Consider the following 16096-nt stretch of genomic DNA (forward strand, 5'->3'; position numbering starts at 1 on the left):
TTTAGTGTTCTCTAATTAAGAGAGTGGCAAACTGACATTTTCAATGTGCAAACAGAAATCAGTTATGACTGTGTAATAAACTCTGCGCAGCTAAAGGTGATGGCAATAGTCAGTATTTCAGATTTTGTTTGTATTTTAAAAAGTAAGTGCAAACACAAAAATGACTAAAATACAGACAAAAATCTGTGAAGACCCATAAAGCTTTTAGGAAGAAAGGTGGATGCAGCCTGCTTAGTGTCTATAGTATGAAATAAACACAAATCATCTTTATCCTCAAGTGATCATACTGAAATTCCACAATGCTGAGCTAATTAAAGCTCAAACCTTAATTAGGGCAAAGAAAACTTATGCCCTTTATGATTTGAAATTAAAAGGAATTTAATTGCTATCAACTGCAATGCTATTTTTCATATTGGATCTAATGATCATTGTGAAACTGTGCATGTGCTTTTGTAATATAAATAATTCAACCGTTTGACTTAGAATTTTTAAATGGAACAAGGACAATTCCACTTGCTGAACTAATGACCTGCAAAATTTTGGATATTGTTAGATATGAAGATGGAAGAGCAATGCTAGAATTACATTTTCAAAACATGTCTGCAGTACAGCTTTCAGTCTAGTAGAGCAGTAGTTATTTTAGCAAACATCTCTGCTTCATTTAATAAGTGTCCTTTGTTATCTCATTCTCATTGCTAGCACTAGTCTTTCCACTGTGAACAGTAGGTTCAATCTACCCAAGTAACTCCATAAAAAATACACTAATACTACTGAAAAGACTTTATATCTCTTTCTTACAAAAGCATGCAATAATTCACAGTATTATTTTGCGATATGCTCATGAGGTCAACATGTTCAAAATAATTAACAAATAGTGGAACTTTCAATTCTGGCATGCTAATTTTTCGATCCTGTAAAGAGGTTTTTAGAGAATGAGTTTTAGAACTAAGTATACCACCATTCAGAGATTCCACTGATGCACATCAGTGATAAACTTCTCTGGAGACAGAAATTTACCCCCTTCTCTTGGGAACATGGTAATGAAACAAATACTGAAAACTGGCATAATGCTAGCAAACTGCATCGTTTTCGCAGGTTATCTTTCAGTCTAAGCTAAGAAGCTTAAAAAAATTGCTCTAGTCCTGTTTTATGATCAGAGTATAGTGGAGGGGGATCTTGTTAAAGCAGAGCTTTGTCTCATCTCTTCCACCCCTCTTCTGACCTTCCTCTCCAGCCCTTGCCTTCTCACCCCAGCAGAGAGAAAGCATAACGACAGTCCTGAGGGTGAGTGCTTGAAGCAGGTGAAGCTTCTGCTGGAGTGTGGTCCAAGAGTTCAGCAAAAAGAGTGAGCTCAAGTTACATCACCAAGTTGTGACTCCTCATTTCTCAGGATGTGACTCTCTCATCCTCCCATACAGCAGCACAGAAATAAACCAGGAAAAGCATTTAACTTCTCCTTCAGTCTTTCCATAAATGACTGGGAACCCCCAATGTAACACCAATTGACTGGGCCTGAAACTTCCAGGTGGGCATGGAGAGCAGTATGAGCTGATGCCCCTGGTGTAGAAAGGCTAAATATCCCCACAGCACATGAAGCAATCAACATAGAACCATGTCTTTCTTCTCTCAGAAACTAAGGGATGCTAGCTGGGTCATACTCACACCTATAGTAGGAATATTTTAAAAAAAGAAATCAAGCAAAGAAGCCTGAGCAAAAAAACCCCAAACAAAACAAATAACAATAAAACCAAACACCTCGTCAGAGTTACCTCTGGATGTATACTTTTAAATCTTCAGTACTCTCCCATGTTTTCTCAAGGTATCGGTTAAGCCTAATTCTTTCAGTGAAACAGCTTAAATTACAAATAAAGACAAGGTCTGACCTGACTGATGCAGAAAGGGTTTGGTAGTTTTTTAAATAAGCTCAACTGAAGCACACTCCAAGAGTTAACAATGTAATAGAGAGGAAGGAGCATTGAGGTTAAGGTTAAGGGCAGCACCACAAGGATAACAGACTGAAAATAGGAAAGAAAAATGTTAAGGCTGACATTAGGAAAACATTTATTATCATGAGGGTGATTAGATAATGGAATAATTTCCCAAAGGAAGTTGTTGAGTCAACCACTAGAGGCATTCAAAGGAAACCGAGATAAAAACACCAGGCGATTGATCTGGAGGACAGTCCTGCACTAATGACCCCAGAGGCTCTTTCAAACTCATTGAGGATTCTCCTCTTGAAAACAACAATCCTGAACTTTATATAGCAACACATTAACAAGAAGTAGATTGAAAAGATTGCACAAAGCCAGAAAAAACACTCAAACGAAGACTTCCTTTTCAATTTAGCAGATTTTTTTCCTCTATACTACCAATAATCTGAGTCTATGTATGCATTCATTACTTCTAAAAAGTCCTATCATGTGTTGATCAGCCAGGTGACACTGAGAAGGTATATTTTCTGAAGAAATTATAGGAACTCTAAAACTTGCCTTATGAAACACAATGGACATCATGAAGAAATCCAGCAAGAAATTTTCTGAAATGTCTCTGTAGTCAAATCGGAAGAAGATCACAGTAAAGCTCAAAGTAACAAACTGGTTAATAGGATTACAGAATGAGGAGCGGAGAAGTTTCATTCCAGCAACTGTTATCAGGATAATGTCACAGCTGTAAGAAAGGCAGAGAGAAAAACCTAATCAAGTCATAAGCCATTAAATTAAGAACCTCTTAAACATAAATATCTGTACCAGATGTATTTTAGATTGTTATGCATATCTAAAGCTACGTATCTTATTTATTAAAAGACTATAGAAATAATATCAGAAATCATCACATTTATTTTACTTATATGAAATTTTGTATTTTTCCCTTACCATTATGACACATTTGTAAATTGTAAAAAAGAACGAGCGCTGTACTGAAAAGAGCAGTAAACCAAAGAATCTAGACCAGACATTTTTATACCCCTCTTAAAATAAAATTTCAGTCCAGGAAGTACCTTGGCACTTTCATTAATACATTACTGTAATTTGGAAAAAAACCCCTTAAGCTCAAATTATTATTTTTTTTTTTTAAATTACAAGAAATTTCATTCGATGACAGAATTTATAATTTTACTTGTAGTTTCATTATGTGCTGCCAAAATTCTGGATAGAAACACACATAGATGTGAAGTGTTTGAAGTTCTGTTCTTGATCAGAAAGCTGACTATTCTATATAGTAATTCATCAGATGAAAAGAAGTTGTGTTGCACCTATGTCTTCCAAAATGTAGGGACTTCAGCGTATAATGAGGGAGAAATAGGCCAGGCATTTGCAAAATGCATGGAAAGTTCTACTTCATCCTGCTGCTAACCAGGAGAATACCTGCTGCCATGACTGACACTTGGCAGGCTAGAAAGCACCCACCAGGTTTCCAGCACCCTAGCAAGATTCTTGTTTTCCAGGTTGATTTTATTTTATGTGGCATTTATTCATTATTGTGTATCTCCCGTAATACAAATTCAACTTTATTTTGAGTGCTGGTCATTCTAAAGGATCAGCAGAGCATTACTGTTGGAATGAAACACCGAGCTAACCTAATTTTCCACCTTGTCAAAGCTGTTCTTTTCAATTTGCCCCATATTTCTGAATGGAAAACCTAATGACTAAGCTAAATAGATTCTGATGCCAGCAGAAGCCATCCCAGTGCATCCTATATTAACCACTTGTAGATCTCATTCTTCAGAAAGCAGCAAATTCTTGCAACATGGAGAAATTTTCACACGGAAACTTACAGATTATAGAGCAAAAGGAAGACTTTTTTGTCACTGTGCCTGTTACCATGATGAAACACTCACCAAAAAATGACACTTTACAAAATAATGCATTCAGAGGTAACAGCAAATAATTTGCTCATTATTCCTTCTTCTTTAAAAATACTGCCACACAAGGTGCTTTTCCCGAGGCCTTAACTCCTGGGAAAAGATGTAAGGGAGTGTGAGAATGGGGGATGATTTCCAGTGCCTCTTTGGCAGGTAACAGGGGCAGGCACTGTCAGCATGGGTCCCGTTAATAACCAGCACATCAAGGCCTGGAAAGCTCAAGCAAACCCCTGACTACAAAGGAGCTGCTCTGCCTCCTCAAGAAGCAAACTGCTGCAGTCCTTTAAAAAAGCAAGGTGAAGCTTCTTTAAAAGTTAAATTCAATTTGAGGAAAACTGACATCAAATCACACAAAATGTACCACCTCAGACACTTTCAGACACTGAGTGGGAGAGTGTCTTCCCTCCCCGACAGCATGATGCGGTCTGATCCTTGGGTGGTCAATAACTAAGGAATGTTCCAGCAACAGAAAACAGCTATTTATGCGTTAAAGCACTGCAAGTACAACCCTCAGTAGCACTGTGTATATGGAAGTAGCAAGGAGAATCCAGGATCCCTCATGGGTTTATAGAGTTAAGAAAGAGGTAGGATCTGAAGATGAACGCTTTATGTGTGGCATTTGGATGGCAGCTGTAGGGAGGATATATTAAAGAGGAGAACCAGAGGAAAAGGGAGTTTTGTGGATAGACCAGATTTACAAGGAAAAGCAGAAAGCAGGTTTTACACAGGTGATCACACAGACACAAGGGGGATGGGGAAGGAAAGGACTGCTGTGGTATTCCCCCACAGGCCAAACAATCAGAGGCAGACAAATGTAATTACTTTCTTCAATCTCAAGACTTCTGGGGGGTCTGACTCATTTCTTCTGAACACTTGAGGGAGGTGATACTTTAAAGTGCAATCTAGCTTGGAGGAATGGCTATGTAAAAATAGCACCTTCCTAACCCTACATATTTGCTCCGTGCATGTGTTCAGTCACGTCTGCTAGCTGGTAACAAATGGCATTCTGGTACTTTTAATTCTCCCAGCCTTGCAGAACTAAACAGAGGGATGAGTGTGGATTCAGTGTCACCCTGGACAATACACCTGAACTCTTGAAGCACCTAGGCTGTAGCATCTTCCAAGTGCCTGGGGGGGAAAAAAGGTCAGTGAGGATGCAGAAGTTATCAATGAGTCAGTGGCGAGAGTCTCTCTAGAAAAATTTGACTGATTTCCTAATCCAAGTTTCAACCCCTAAAAGCAGGGGCTGCCTTTTCCTTATAGTTGTGTAGTTCCTAAAGCTGTGTTGCTTCTCATGAGAGAGAAATAATTAAATCAACATGCAATTTTCACATCAAGGTTCTTTTATCTAATATTTGAAATTAAGAATCTGTATTATTATGGATACTGAGGAACTCTCCCCCACCTCCCAACAATTTTTCTTGCTACTGGAACATTCCAAGGCTGTTCCTTTGTTTTATCATCTGCATCACTGTCGTTCTGATAAAAAGACTGCAGAAACTCTGCTCACTGGGGATACTGCAGTCACTAAGCCTGCTGAATATCTGCAGTAGGCAAGTCGCTGACTAAAATACTTACCATACAAGGCTGTCAGCAAGGATCATAACGTGAGACCATGGATCAGCACCACCAGTTCTGCGTAATATCTAAGACATCAGACTTCGTCAAAACTTGTACCCCCACCTTTCTCAAACCACTCTTAATACTCACCTTTCTACACTGTTTAATATTTTACTCAGCCTTAAAAGACTTGTGTGGTGAAGCTTCTGAAAATTCCTCTGGGAGACTACGGCATAGTGTTAAAAATCCTCAGTTAGGAAATGTTTCCTGATATCCAGCCTAGATTTCTCATTTTCATCTGATTAATTCTAGTTACCCCACTGAGTTTATGCCCATCAAACACCTGCAGCCTGGTATAGTGTGTCTTGCTTTTAATTGACATTTAGACCTTCCATATATTTCTATATATAGCTCTTTAATCTTTTAATTTCACTCTCTCTCACTGGAGACATATTTTAGCGTGCTAAGGTAGTTTTGCATTTTTCTTGCAGCAAAGCCAATGATTATTGTATTTTGAACTAATGTGCATGAAAGCAAACTGCGACGAGATTATAGGCTTATTTAAAAACAAATTCCATTTCTCAGTCCTCAGTCTAAACCCAAATATTCTACTAATCACATGCTTTGAGTTATAATCTACTTACTGTGTACCAAGCTTCTTGTATTTACTAATTGAGAAAGCATCAATGGTGAGTGCATTCAGTATTATGGCTGGATATAAAATGTATTTCTCAAAGCACTGTAGCCACACGTAAAGCCTTTCAAACCACATCAAATGAGCAGCATCTGAAATGGAAATTCAGATAACAGATCGTGTCATCAAATCATCAGCATTTTTGCACTGGAGTACCATAGAAGACACGAGTTAGCTCACATTAATAAACATAGTCAACCAACTAATTTATCAAACAATGGAATTCATAATTCTTTGGCAAGAGAGAAATGATTCTGTTCTCTGAGTTTAAAGAGTATCTGTTTTGCTGCTTATAACTGCACTCCTGAGACACACTCAGAAAAAATAAAAGATAGTACATGCTAGATGGTACTTTTTACATGATCCAATTATTTAGTCAGTATATTAAATAGTATTCTCAGTGGATGTAATGACCCCAGAGAGGCCCTTTCCAGCTCTGGCACCAACCTGCTGAATCACCTAGGAAACCTCATTTGAACTCGGTGCCTGTACTTCCCCATCTTATAGTAGCAAAACACTGTTCATTAGACTGTAAATTATCATTGACCTCACTGATAAATGAAATACCCCTTGAGATCTAAACACTGAAGAATTATCAGGAGCTAGAAACTGTCACAGATGTTTCCCAAAACACTTAGACACTGTAAGAAGTATCTGCGAGGATCACATCTCACATCATGTCTCTCTAAGGAATAGCTTTTTTTTTCAGTAGACTTTTCTAACAATACTACAGTGCTTAATATGAGTATTAAACAAGAACCAATTCAACTGCTATGACAATTTAGGTGAACTGAGTGCAGAAACATTTGTGTACAGACAAAAGCAATGCCTTCTTCATCAACGCTCAGCTAGACAAGGTTACTGGAAAAACTGAACACAAAAAGGCAGAACTTGGTACTAACTCAGAAATAAAAATGCCAGCTACTTAATCTCCAATAATCATCCCTGCAAAATGAAAACAATTATATGTAGACACTGCCCTCTTCCATACACACCTTTTCAGTGACAAAGAAAACATACCAAAGCAATGTATTTCTGCATTCTACAGGCACAGTTGTATATTGCCTAGGCTAAGGGAAAGATCTAAAAGCAATCCTTCTAACTTAGGTTGAAGTAATGCTTTGCCAGTACCTTAAGCTAAGCCAATGCTCTTGAAAAAAATCACCCTTCAGAATATATAATTAACTTCTGTTTGTTGCTATAACATAAAAATATTTCCTCTTCATTACCTAAAGGCCACCTCCTAAAAGTTTATACACACACCAAAATGTCCATCTTGGAACCTAGCTGTTATTCCCCACTCCCCTCTCCTCCTCCTGAGCTCAAGAACTTCAGCCATGCCCGAAACTGTGCTCTGAGTAAGAACTCAAGCTTCAGTAAAGAGATAAGCATATCACACAAACCAACAGAAGGTAGGTGCAGGAGCAGAGAGAGATCTGTTCAGACAACGGAAACAGAAAAAAGAGCTCCCATTCAGAGAGGTGCAGGGAAAGACGGAGATGATTTGAAAATGGCTTACACAAACCTGTGGGGTGTAAAAGCAGTAGTGGGGAGGAAGGAGAAGAAAAAATAGCCTATTATATCAGGGTTTCTTTCTCATTTAGTCCTGCACCAGCTTCTACACATCTGTTATACCATAAGCTCATACATCTTGACCTAGGTCTTTTGTCCTGAAGCCAGCCAAGACAATGACAAGTAATAACTGAGTTATCTCACAGGGGCATCACAAGAACTGGTCTGGTAATTGCCATTCCATGGAACACCTTCAAGTTCAAGCAGCTCATCCAGAGTCTGTGCAACAAAGCCAGTAATAAACTTGTGGAATTGTCATTGCTGGTTGTTTGTCTAACTGCAAGCACTCATCTGTCTTTCAATAGCACTACCCTTGTCAAAAAAAAAAAAAAAAAAAATAGATTAAAATTAAAATCTATGCACATAAAATCTAAAAACTCCTCACAGACATCTTATCTTGTGTACTTGTCCTTTCATTGTCTGCACCTGACAACTATGGGGTACTACTGTCCTTTTTCCAAGTTTCTCTTTCTATACAAACAGGGAACATTTTGAAGTTTAGTTCCCACATTTTTATTACAGGACAAAAAAAAGAAGACAGCCTGCCAGACATATCTATCAAAGGGATTACCTTTTCTACAGTCTGTCTCATCTCAGACATGATAAAAAACCTCTGCAGCAGCCTAAGGGACTAAAATATATATATATATTTTTTAAAACTTTTGTTTTCTAACACGAAACATAAGCTACATTGCAATAATACTTAGACCCCAAAGTACAGGGATGGACCGCATATAAATGAGGACTACAAAAGAAGCAAAAAAAGCCTGTTCCCCACAGTGGGCAGCATGAGAAATGCAGCTGGATCTCAAAACAGAAGGAAACCCATCTGTAGAAACCAGTCCAGCAGGTCTCTACCTTCAACCTTTTCAAATGCTGAGTCATTGTATTTAGGAAAATGATGTTTTCTGACAAATGAAAACAGACTTAATCAGGACAAGGCAAGGAAATCCTATAGTGGTCTTTACGATAAAATGCTGAACCAAACAGTGCAACGTGGGTATTTATCAGAATTACTGGTTAGTAGGGACAGAAGTCCTGGACACTTTTTCAGCTGGGTGTAGTGCTTAATAATATTTATATTTCTATTATACCTTCCTGGGCATATTGCAGTAAATTAAAAGGCAACCTTCAATCAAGTCTCTTGGGTACTTTTTTCATACCCAACCCTTGTTTGAAAAGTAATTGTTTTGAAACATGTAATCTTATTTTTAAATAAAAAAAATATTTAAATACTTAATGTATGGTTTTCCAGAGAGTGATCTGAACTCTTTCACAGTGTAGTTGAAGAACAATGTCCCTCAATAGACTGTTCTGCAAATGCTGCCTTCAAACACTTCAGAAACATATATTGAGAATTATTAAGGCGTGGGATCCATCAAGAAATGACAAGCAAGCTTTTGGCTGGTAGCAAAGGCAAGAAGAGAGCTGGGGTGGAGGGGAGAAGCTTTGCTTCACAAAGCACACTGCCTGCTTCAGAAATAACTCTATCAGAACAGGAAATCAGATCTCAACATTCTAAAATATTGACTGATATTCACATGTATCAAGGAACTATCCACTGAACCCAGCAGACATCAGCAAGAACAAATCTTACAGAAAATTTCAGCTCTTTTCAATTTTAAAAATTTTCTCTAAAAGTGTTACAATTGAAACCAGAGCACCTAAATTGCACTACATTTGCTGATATGTCAAAAAGTAGAAAAAAAACCTGCATGAATTTCATCAATCTTTTAAGTTCTTAAATAATGTAGAATGCCAATGTATTAGGCATGAACTGTATCATGTCAAGCATGATTAAAAAAATAAAAAAAATAAAAAAACAACCCAAACACCACAATTTGAAGCAACCTTTCTTACTGTAAGGCTGACTGAATGCTATTACAGATTGTCCAGAAAGGTTTTAGAGTCTCCACGACTGAAAATATTAAAAACTGGACACAGCTCCGAACAACCTGCTCTAGCTGACCCTGCTCTGAGCAGGGGCATAAGACTAGACAATCTCCAAATGTGTGCCTGGCCTCATCCCACCTGGGCAGTGGCCTGAGAAGAAAACTCTTACAGATTCACAGATCTGCTGGCGGTGCAGTGGAAAAATTAAACCAGACATGTGCGCTACTCAAAAGTAAAAGGGTGATCTATTCTCCCAGCTCTGTTACTTATGGATTTTTCCTTTTGTTCTTCAAACCAAGGCAAGTCTGAAGTCATTGCATCCACTGTTTAGAAAACACTGTACTACAAACCTCTCACTTCCCGCTGCTGGTGCTCTTTGCTTTTAAGGATGGGGTGGGAGATCCACAGCCAGGGGTGATGCTTGCGGAGCTGGGGAAGGATGTAATGTGTTACAAATCCCACTGTCCATGCTAAAGCAAACAGGACAATGCTGAGAAATGGCTGGGCCAAAGCAGAAAAAAAAGAAAACATAGTTATAATTTGCATACAACATTTATATATTTAAAAAAAAAAATTAACAGTTTCAATAATCTTATTTTTGTGCCATTAATTTTTATTCTTATGTTCAAATTCTTGACTCTAGGTAAACATGGATTTTGACATATGTGTTTTGCACACACAATTAACCAATTTTTTCCTCCATGATTGGAGGAAAAAAGGCAAAATGTCAGGCTTATTCATTCTGTCCTCTGGGTTCCATATCGTAAGAGCTGCGGAGGTTTAAGGAAAGATGTCAAATAAGTAATACTGAAATTAAAAAATATATCCAGAAACTAATTGCTTTGCAGATCTAATAGTATTATCATGACCAGTAAATACATTTTCACTAACTTCTCTTCCCACAGTGTCTATTCTTTCCAGTTAAAGCACCCTGTGGTCTTGCATAAGAGACATAATACCTTAGGGGAGGGGAAAAAAAAAAAAGATAGATACACACCCGTAATGACAGAAACACAGTACTGGCACTGACAGCAAATGACAGAACAGCAACTGCTGTGCAGACAATGAGATCCGATTTCAAGATTTCTTTCTGTGAAAATAATTATTTTACATAAAATTAGTAATGCAGAACTATTTTAACCAAGGTAAATTACACTGTTCTCAATTACTTACACACTGCATAGATAAGGCTAATCGGCACTCCCTAATACAAAAGTATTTTCTCCACTCTGCTTTGGGAAATTATTTCTCCACACTCCAGGTCTGTTGAAGTAATCAAATTTAAATTCTTCATGCCTAATTTTGAATTATGTTTATAAATAACAAAGTGATCATACTGGAGAAATGAAAGCAATATATTTTAATACGGAATCTGATTCTGCTTGAGGAATATAACTCTTTTTCATTATGACTTTCTTATTTTTGGGAATCAAAATTCTGGTTCCATTTCCTATTTTCAGGAAAAAAAAAATGTTACTACTTATTCCCTTTCTCTTGCATTACCAAAAAAAAAAAAAAAAAAAAAAAAAAAAAAAGTCATGCTTTTCCGTAATGTCTTCTAAGATGCAACATTAATACATTTATTATGTTCTAAAGTGATGCCCCATTCTCTGATTTTCTTTATTAGAAGTCAAATTGCAGCAAGATTTTGTGGATTTTTTCCAGGGTCACTGAATGATAATGAAAGGACACATCTGCCTTTATGTAAAGACCTGTAACTATGGTAAGAATAACTTTGTTTCTAAAGACTGGAAATATCACTGTCTTTACAGCTGTTTTTTCTTGTGATTAAAATGTCATTCTCAGTAAACAAATAAACAAGATAGCTTGTGATATGTGTGGTCTTCTGAACTGTACTTCAGAGGTCACCCAAATGCTTTTGTGAGTAAATGAAAATCTTGTCTTAGATTTATGAGAAGAGCATTTAGGTTCCGCACTCTACTGCTGCTAAGTTACCAAATGAGACACTATTTGTAGCTCTTGGTATAGAAGCTGACTTATGCTTCAATTCAAAGATACTTAGAAACAACAGGTGAAAAGCAACACTTTTGTTAGAACCAGAGGTTCATCTGACTTCCTGGCGGTGCAGTCTAGGTAGGCTTAACGTGCCTCATCAGAGAAAAAGAAAGGAAACTAAAATAATGATGGCACAGCAAACCTACAAATGAAGGAGATAAAAAGAAAGCAAGCAGAACAAGTGAAGAACAGAAGGGCTGCGAGTTACCGGGGAAGCTGGTAGCAACCTCTATATTTAGGCTGCCTATCACTCCCTGTTATGAAAGATGCTTCTCAGTAAAAGGTCACCAGCATCAGCACTTCCACTTACTGCAGCAACCCTTTGAAATGCAGCAGGACTAAAAAGCCTTCAGGCTTGGAAAATACTTTTGGTTTGTCCCGGGAGACTCCAATATGGCTTAGCTGAAATCTCAAGCGACCACCATGGTCTTTGCCCTGCCCAGGCTGCTCAGGAGTATGTACATACCTCCAAAAGAGTGGTGCTCCCTCCACTCTGAGAGCCAACCTTCTCTGGAGCCCTGTACTCTGCGTGGGCTACATTTGGTGGGAAGGTGTGGGAGCAGAGGTAGGTCTTTGTAACTCCTCCTGACCGTCTTTCCAAAGCACAGCCCTGCTAGCCTCGCTCCTTGGCTGTCACATTCCACAGACTGAATTCAATACAGCAAGAGGGAGTTCACAGGAAAAGCCTTCTCTTCCCTGACCAAATCTTTGTTCCCCGCCTGTACCCACAGGTCTTCTCTGTTCAGTTCTCTCACAACTTTCTCTTACTAGCAAGTAGTAATACTGAAAAAACACAATCTAATAAAAATGAATAACGGAATTATTACCAATCCATGCAATGGAAATGATTTTTTTTAACCTTTCCAGATATTTTTAAATATGTTGCATACAAAATCTATGTAAAACAGCAGTAACTGAGAAAATTAAGCAGTGTCAAATTTATATGTCACTATTCCAGCCCTTTTGTGAATACACAGCATGAAAAGTCTTGATCAAGTATCATTTTCTGCACAGCTGAATTCAACTACTCAATAATCTAAAACAAGCTTCTAAGAACAACAAACACACTCCAATCACATTCACAAGCTCTTCTGTACAACCCAAAAGGATTACTATTAAAATGACTGATTTCTCTCACAATCATATGACTGAAGAAGCTGACACTTTAAAAACCATGTAAAATATTAAGACTTTAGCTGTAAAATCAGCAGAGGTGATAACGATGCACATGTCAGGAAGAGGTGGCATCCTAACTTTCTACTCCAGGCCAGATCACCAAAGAGAATCTTTTCACATATTATATTCAGAAGGGAACATATTACACAAATTATATTGTACAGGATTTGTGTTTCCCAGCTTTCATTTTGCAATTGTCCTTTTTACAGTGCTCTCAACCCTTCTGACAATCCTACAGAGAAAAAGGCCTATGCTTTTAAGGAAATTATTATTATTCAGATATTCAACAACAAATTTGACAATTTCTTTCCATTTCTGGCAATATTGAAAGTGTTCAAAGTATCATATATGTCCAGGCCTGTCCTTCTGGCCTTGCACTGAACTATTTCAAAACGTAAATATACTGCTCAGCTGCTGACTTGCTCAATGATCCCCACAGGAGCTCCCTCTTGGTGTGGCCAACACTTTCAAGCTTCTCTCAAAATTTAGGCTTTTTTCCTTCTAAAACAAAGCTGAGCAGTGGTTGCCTCTGTTCCATGTGACTGGACAGGGGACAGGGTCCCCCAGGAAACGGCAGTGATCTCCCTGGCTGAGAGGGACTCACAGCTACTCTCCAGGAGAAAAACTTGGGCTTCTACCTGCTGGGGATGGATCTGTGGCTTGTGGTCCTTCTGTGGAAGACAGCTAGCTCCTGAAAAGCATGTGCCTACCTTGGAGCCAACTGTCTAAAGCAGGGTTTTGGATGTCATTCCCAAGGCCAGGAACTTATGAGTTTTGAATACTGAATAGCTCTATAGAGTGACTTGAGCTCTTCACTACAGCTGATCCAAAAATGTAAAAATTAAGCTTGATTCACAGTTCAAATCCCTCCAGTGAGAGATAGTCATTGTTATAGTTTGGGCTGAAAGCCATTCTACAATCTCCATTTTATACTCAAGGGGAAAAAAAAGAAACCCCAAACCAACACTGCTACCTTTGATGCCTTGGGGATTTCACAAGCAGAATACATTAGAGCGGCTTTTTTTTTTTTTAATTATTTTCACAGAATCATAGAATTGTTTATGTGGAAAAGATGTTTAAAATCCTCAAGTCCAACCATTATTTTCAATTAGATTTTTGGAGCTTTGTACAAATCCTTTTATTAGCTATCTAAATGTTTGTACTAAAGACCAGGAAGGAACCTTGAGTTTGAATGTAACACATTATCACCCTCAGGCCACTGCTTAATCTAGTAATCAGCCATGTGGATGCCTACAGAAATTAATTACAATGGTAGGAAGCTCCATTCTCAAAGTTGAATGGTCAATTATCAATCACAGCTGCTTCATAATTCAGGCTTCCAAAGCTGGCAATTCTTACACAGCTATTCAAGGAAAGGAAAAGGGTAAAAGTCATGTAACTAAACATTAGAGATGCTGTATTTATTACTCCTAACATCACTGCAAAGCCATAGAGAAAACAACACATTAATTTTCAGTATTAACCTTGTTTGCTTTCAGCTCCTTGAGAAAGATTTGGTTCTGTATGCCTCTGGCTTTCTGATTAAAATGGGTCTTATTTAAATGGTGTTATGTAGACCACACATCACCGAGGCAAGGCTGGCTTGTGATGCATCCTGCCATCTCTTGCCTCTGACAGGGGTTAGGAATTCTCTCCTTGCAGGGGAGCACGTCAAGAAAAAAATGAGCTACCAACATGAAATCTCTTCCAAATACTGATACATTGTTTCACCCAGCTTCTGAACCATTTGAAGATCCCCTTACAAAATTTCTTGAATTTATTTTAAATTGGCTTTGAAGAGTCAGCCGAGTGTACATCCTAAAAGTGACTGCTATTGCTGCAGCAAGTCAGCAGAGACTATGGCTTGATTGTGCTCCTTGAACTCGATGCATGTGCATTTTTCTCCTGCCTCAGCTCTTCCCCACTTGCCCTATTAGCACTGCATCGGTGAGACAGCAGTGAGAGTCTCCTTGGTGTTTTAACTGAGACAGAGATACCAGGTAACGCAAGGATTAGACAAAGAACCCCCATTAATCAGAAACGTCCCTCTCTTTCTTCAGCTAATTTCTTCAAAATTAGCACTGCTAATTGACATTGTAAGCAAACACTTTTGATACAATTTTTATACAGATTGAAGAAAGCCCAGACAGAGGGAAAAAAAAAAAAAAAAAGGCAAAGACCCAGCAAGCTCCAGCAACACTGAAGGAAAGCAGCTCTGCCTAATAGCAGCAGCAGCATTGAGTATCAAATGTACAGAGCAGAAAAGTGCCAATTCCCAAATCCAGGTATTTCCTGGAGAGCAAAGGTGCCAGGAAGCCCACTTAATTAATCCTAAAAGTGTGACAAAATGTGACAGGAATGAAACACTGTGAAGAGAAGAACTGAAGTCCTGTGTCTGGCAAATCCCAGTGCAGTTATCCCTATACTTGTGTATCTTCCACCCGTTGGCTCAAGGGCCCAAGTGCAGCTGTGCAGTGTTAGTGTAAGACAGCAGATCCCCGTCCATGTCTCAGATATAAAAATTGTTAGAGAGACTGCACTGCAGAATTACTCCATTTTGAAAATTCCAGGATCTTAGATGCAGATTTTTTCCACTATTTTGGGGTTTTGTTTTCAATATATTAAAGCCTTGCTCAAGGTTTCCCTCTGCACTGTGAAATGAAACCAGTTAAGCGGACAGCTGCAGTAACTGCTTCAGTCCCTGGGCTGGACTCCATCTGCAGAACAGATGAGATCAGACTCTGTATTCATCCAAGAATGGCACTATCAGCAAAAGCCAGAACTACAGGAGCATGAGAAGCTTTCCATTACATCCGCCATACCGTCACCATGCAAAAGAACAGAATGCCGATGAACTGTGGCAATAACCTACACACCACAAATACCAGAGAATACAGCAAAATTCTAACAAAAATACTTGATCTTTTTACTCTGTTTCTAGAACATTCATATTCCAGTTAACAACTGTTGCAAACAGTTCAGTTTGCAAGAAACTGTACCTCAATATAAGCAACAAGAAATAGCCATATCACTTAATCTTATGTAAGCCCTGTTAGAGGAAGAAGTACAAAACATTATACATGGTAAAAATGACAATCTAAGCAGCAGCTTAGAAAAGTAGAAAACATTGGTAGTGTGGGATCAATGCATATGCTGAATATAGGCTGTGTAACACCTTATAAAAATGCCTAAGAAATCATTTAGGAGGTACATGAGAGATGCATCTCTTTGAAGGCCAGTAGGAACTATGGACTTCCAGGTCACATCTAAGGGTCCAAAACGGCAGTCAGAAGTTTAGGAATAGCTGCCTAGGTTGCAAATGC

General features: G+C 38.3%; 1 protein-coding gene across 7 annotated transcripts in view; it reads right to left on the minus strand.

Moving 5' to 3' along the window:
- The window catches only part of PCNX2 (pecanex 2), a 150328-nt gene that overhangs the window by 68276 nt on the left and 65956 nt on the right, over window positions 1-16096 (minus strand). For all 7 annotated transcript variants that reach the window (XM_058419568.1, XM_058419567.1, XM_058419570.1 and 4 more), the window contains 4 exons: window positions 10579-10671; window positions 9932-10082; window positions 6067-6208; window positions 2490-2667 (listed from right to left, as the gene is read on the minus strand). In XM_058419568.1, the coding sequence (XP_058275551.1) occupies window positions 2490-2667; window positions 6067-6208; window positions 9932-10082; window positions 10579-10671 (564 nt within the window). The remainder of the gene's footprint in view (window positions 1-2489; window positions 2668-6066; window positions 6209-9931; window positions 10083-10578; window positions 10672-16096) is intronic.

The sequence above is a fragment of the Hirundo rustica genome, chromosome 3, assembly GCF_015227805.2.
Source record: "Hirundo rustica isolate bHirRus1 chromosome 3, bHirRus1.pri.v3, whole genome shotgun sequence".
In the NCBI taxonomy this organism is placed as follows: Eukaryota; Metazoa; Chordata; class Aves; order Passeriformes; family Hirundinidae; genus Hirundo; species Hirundo rustica.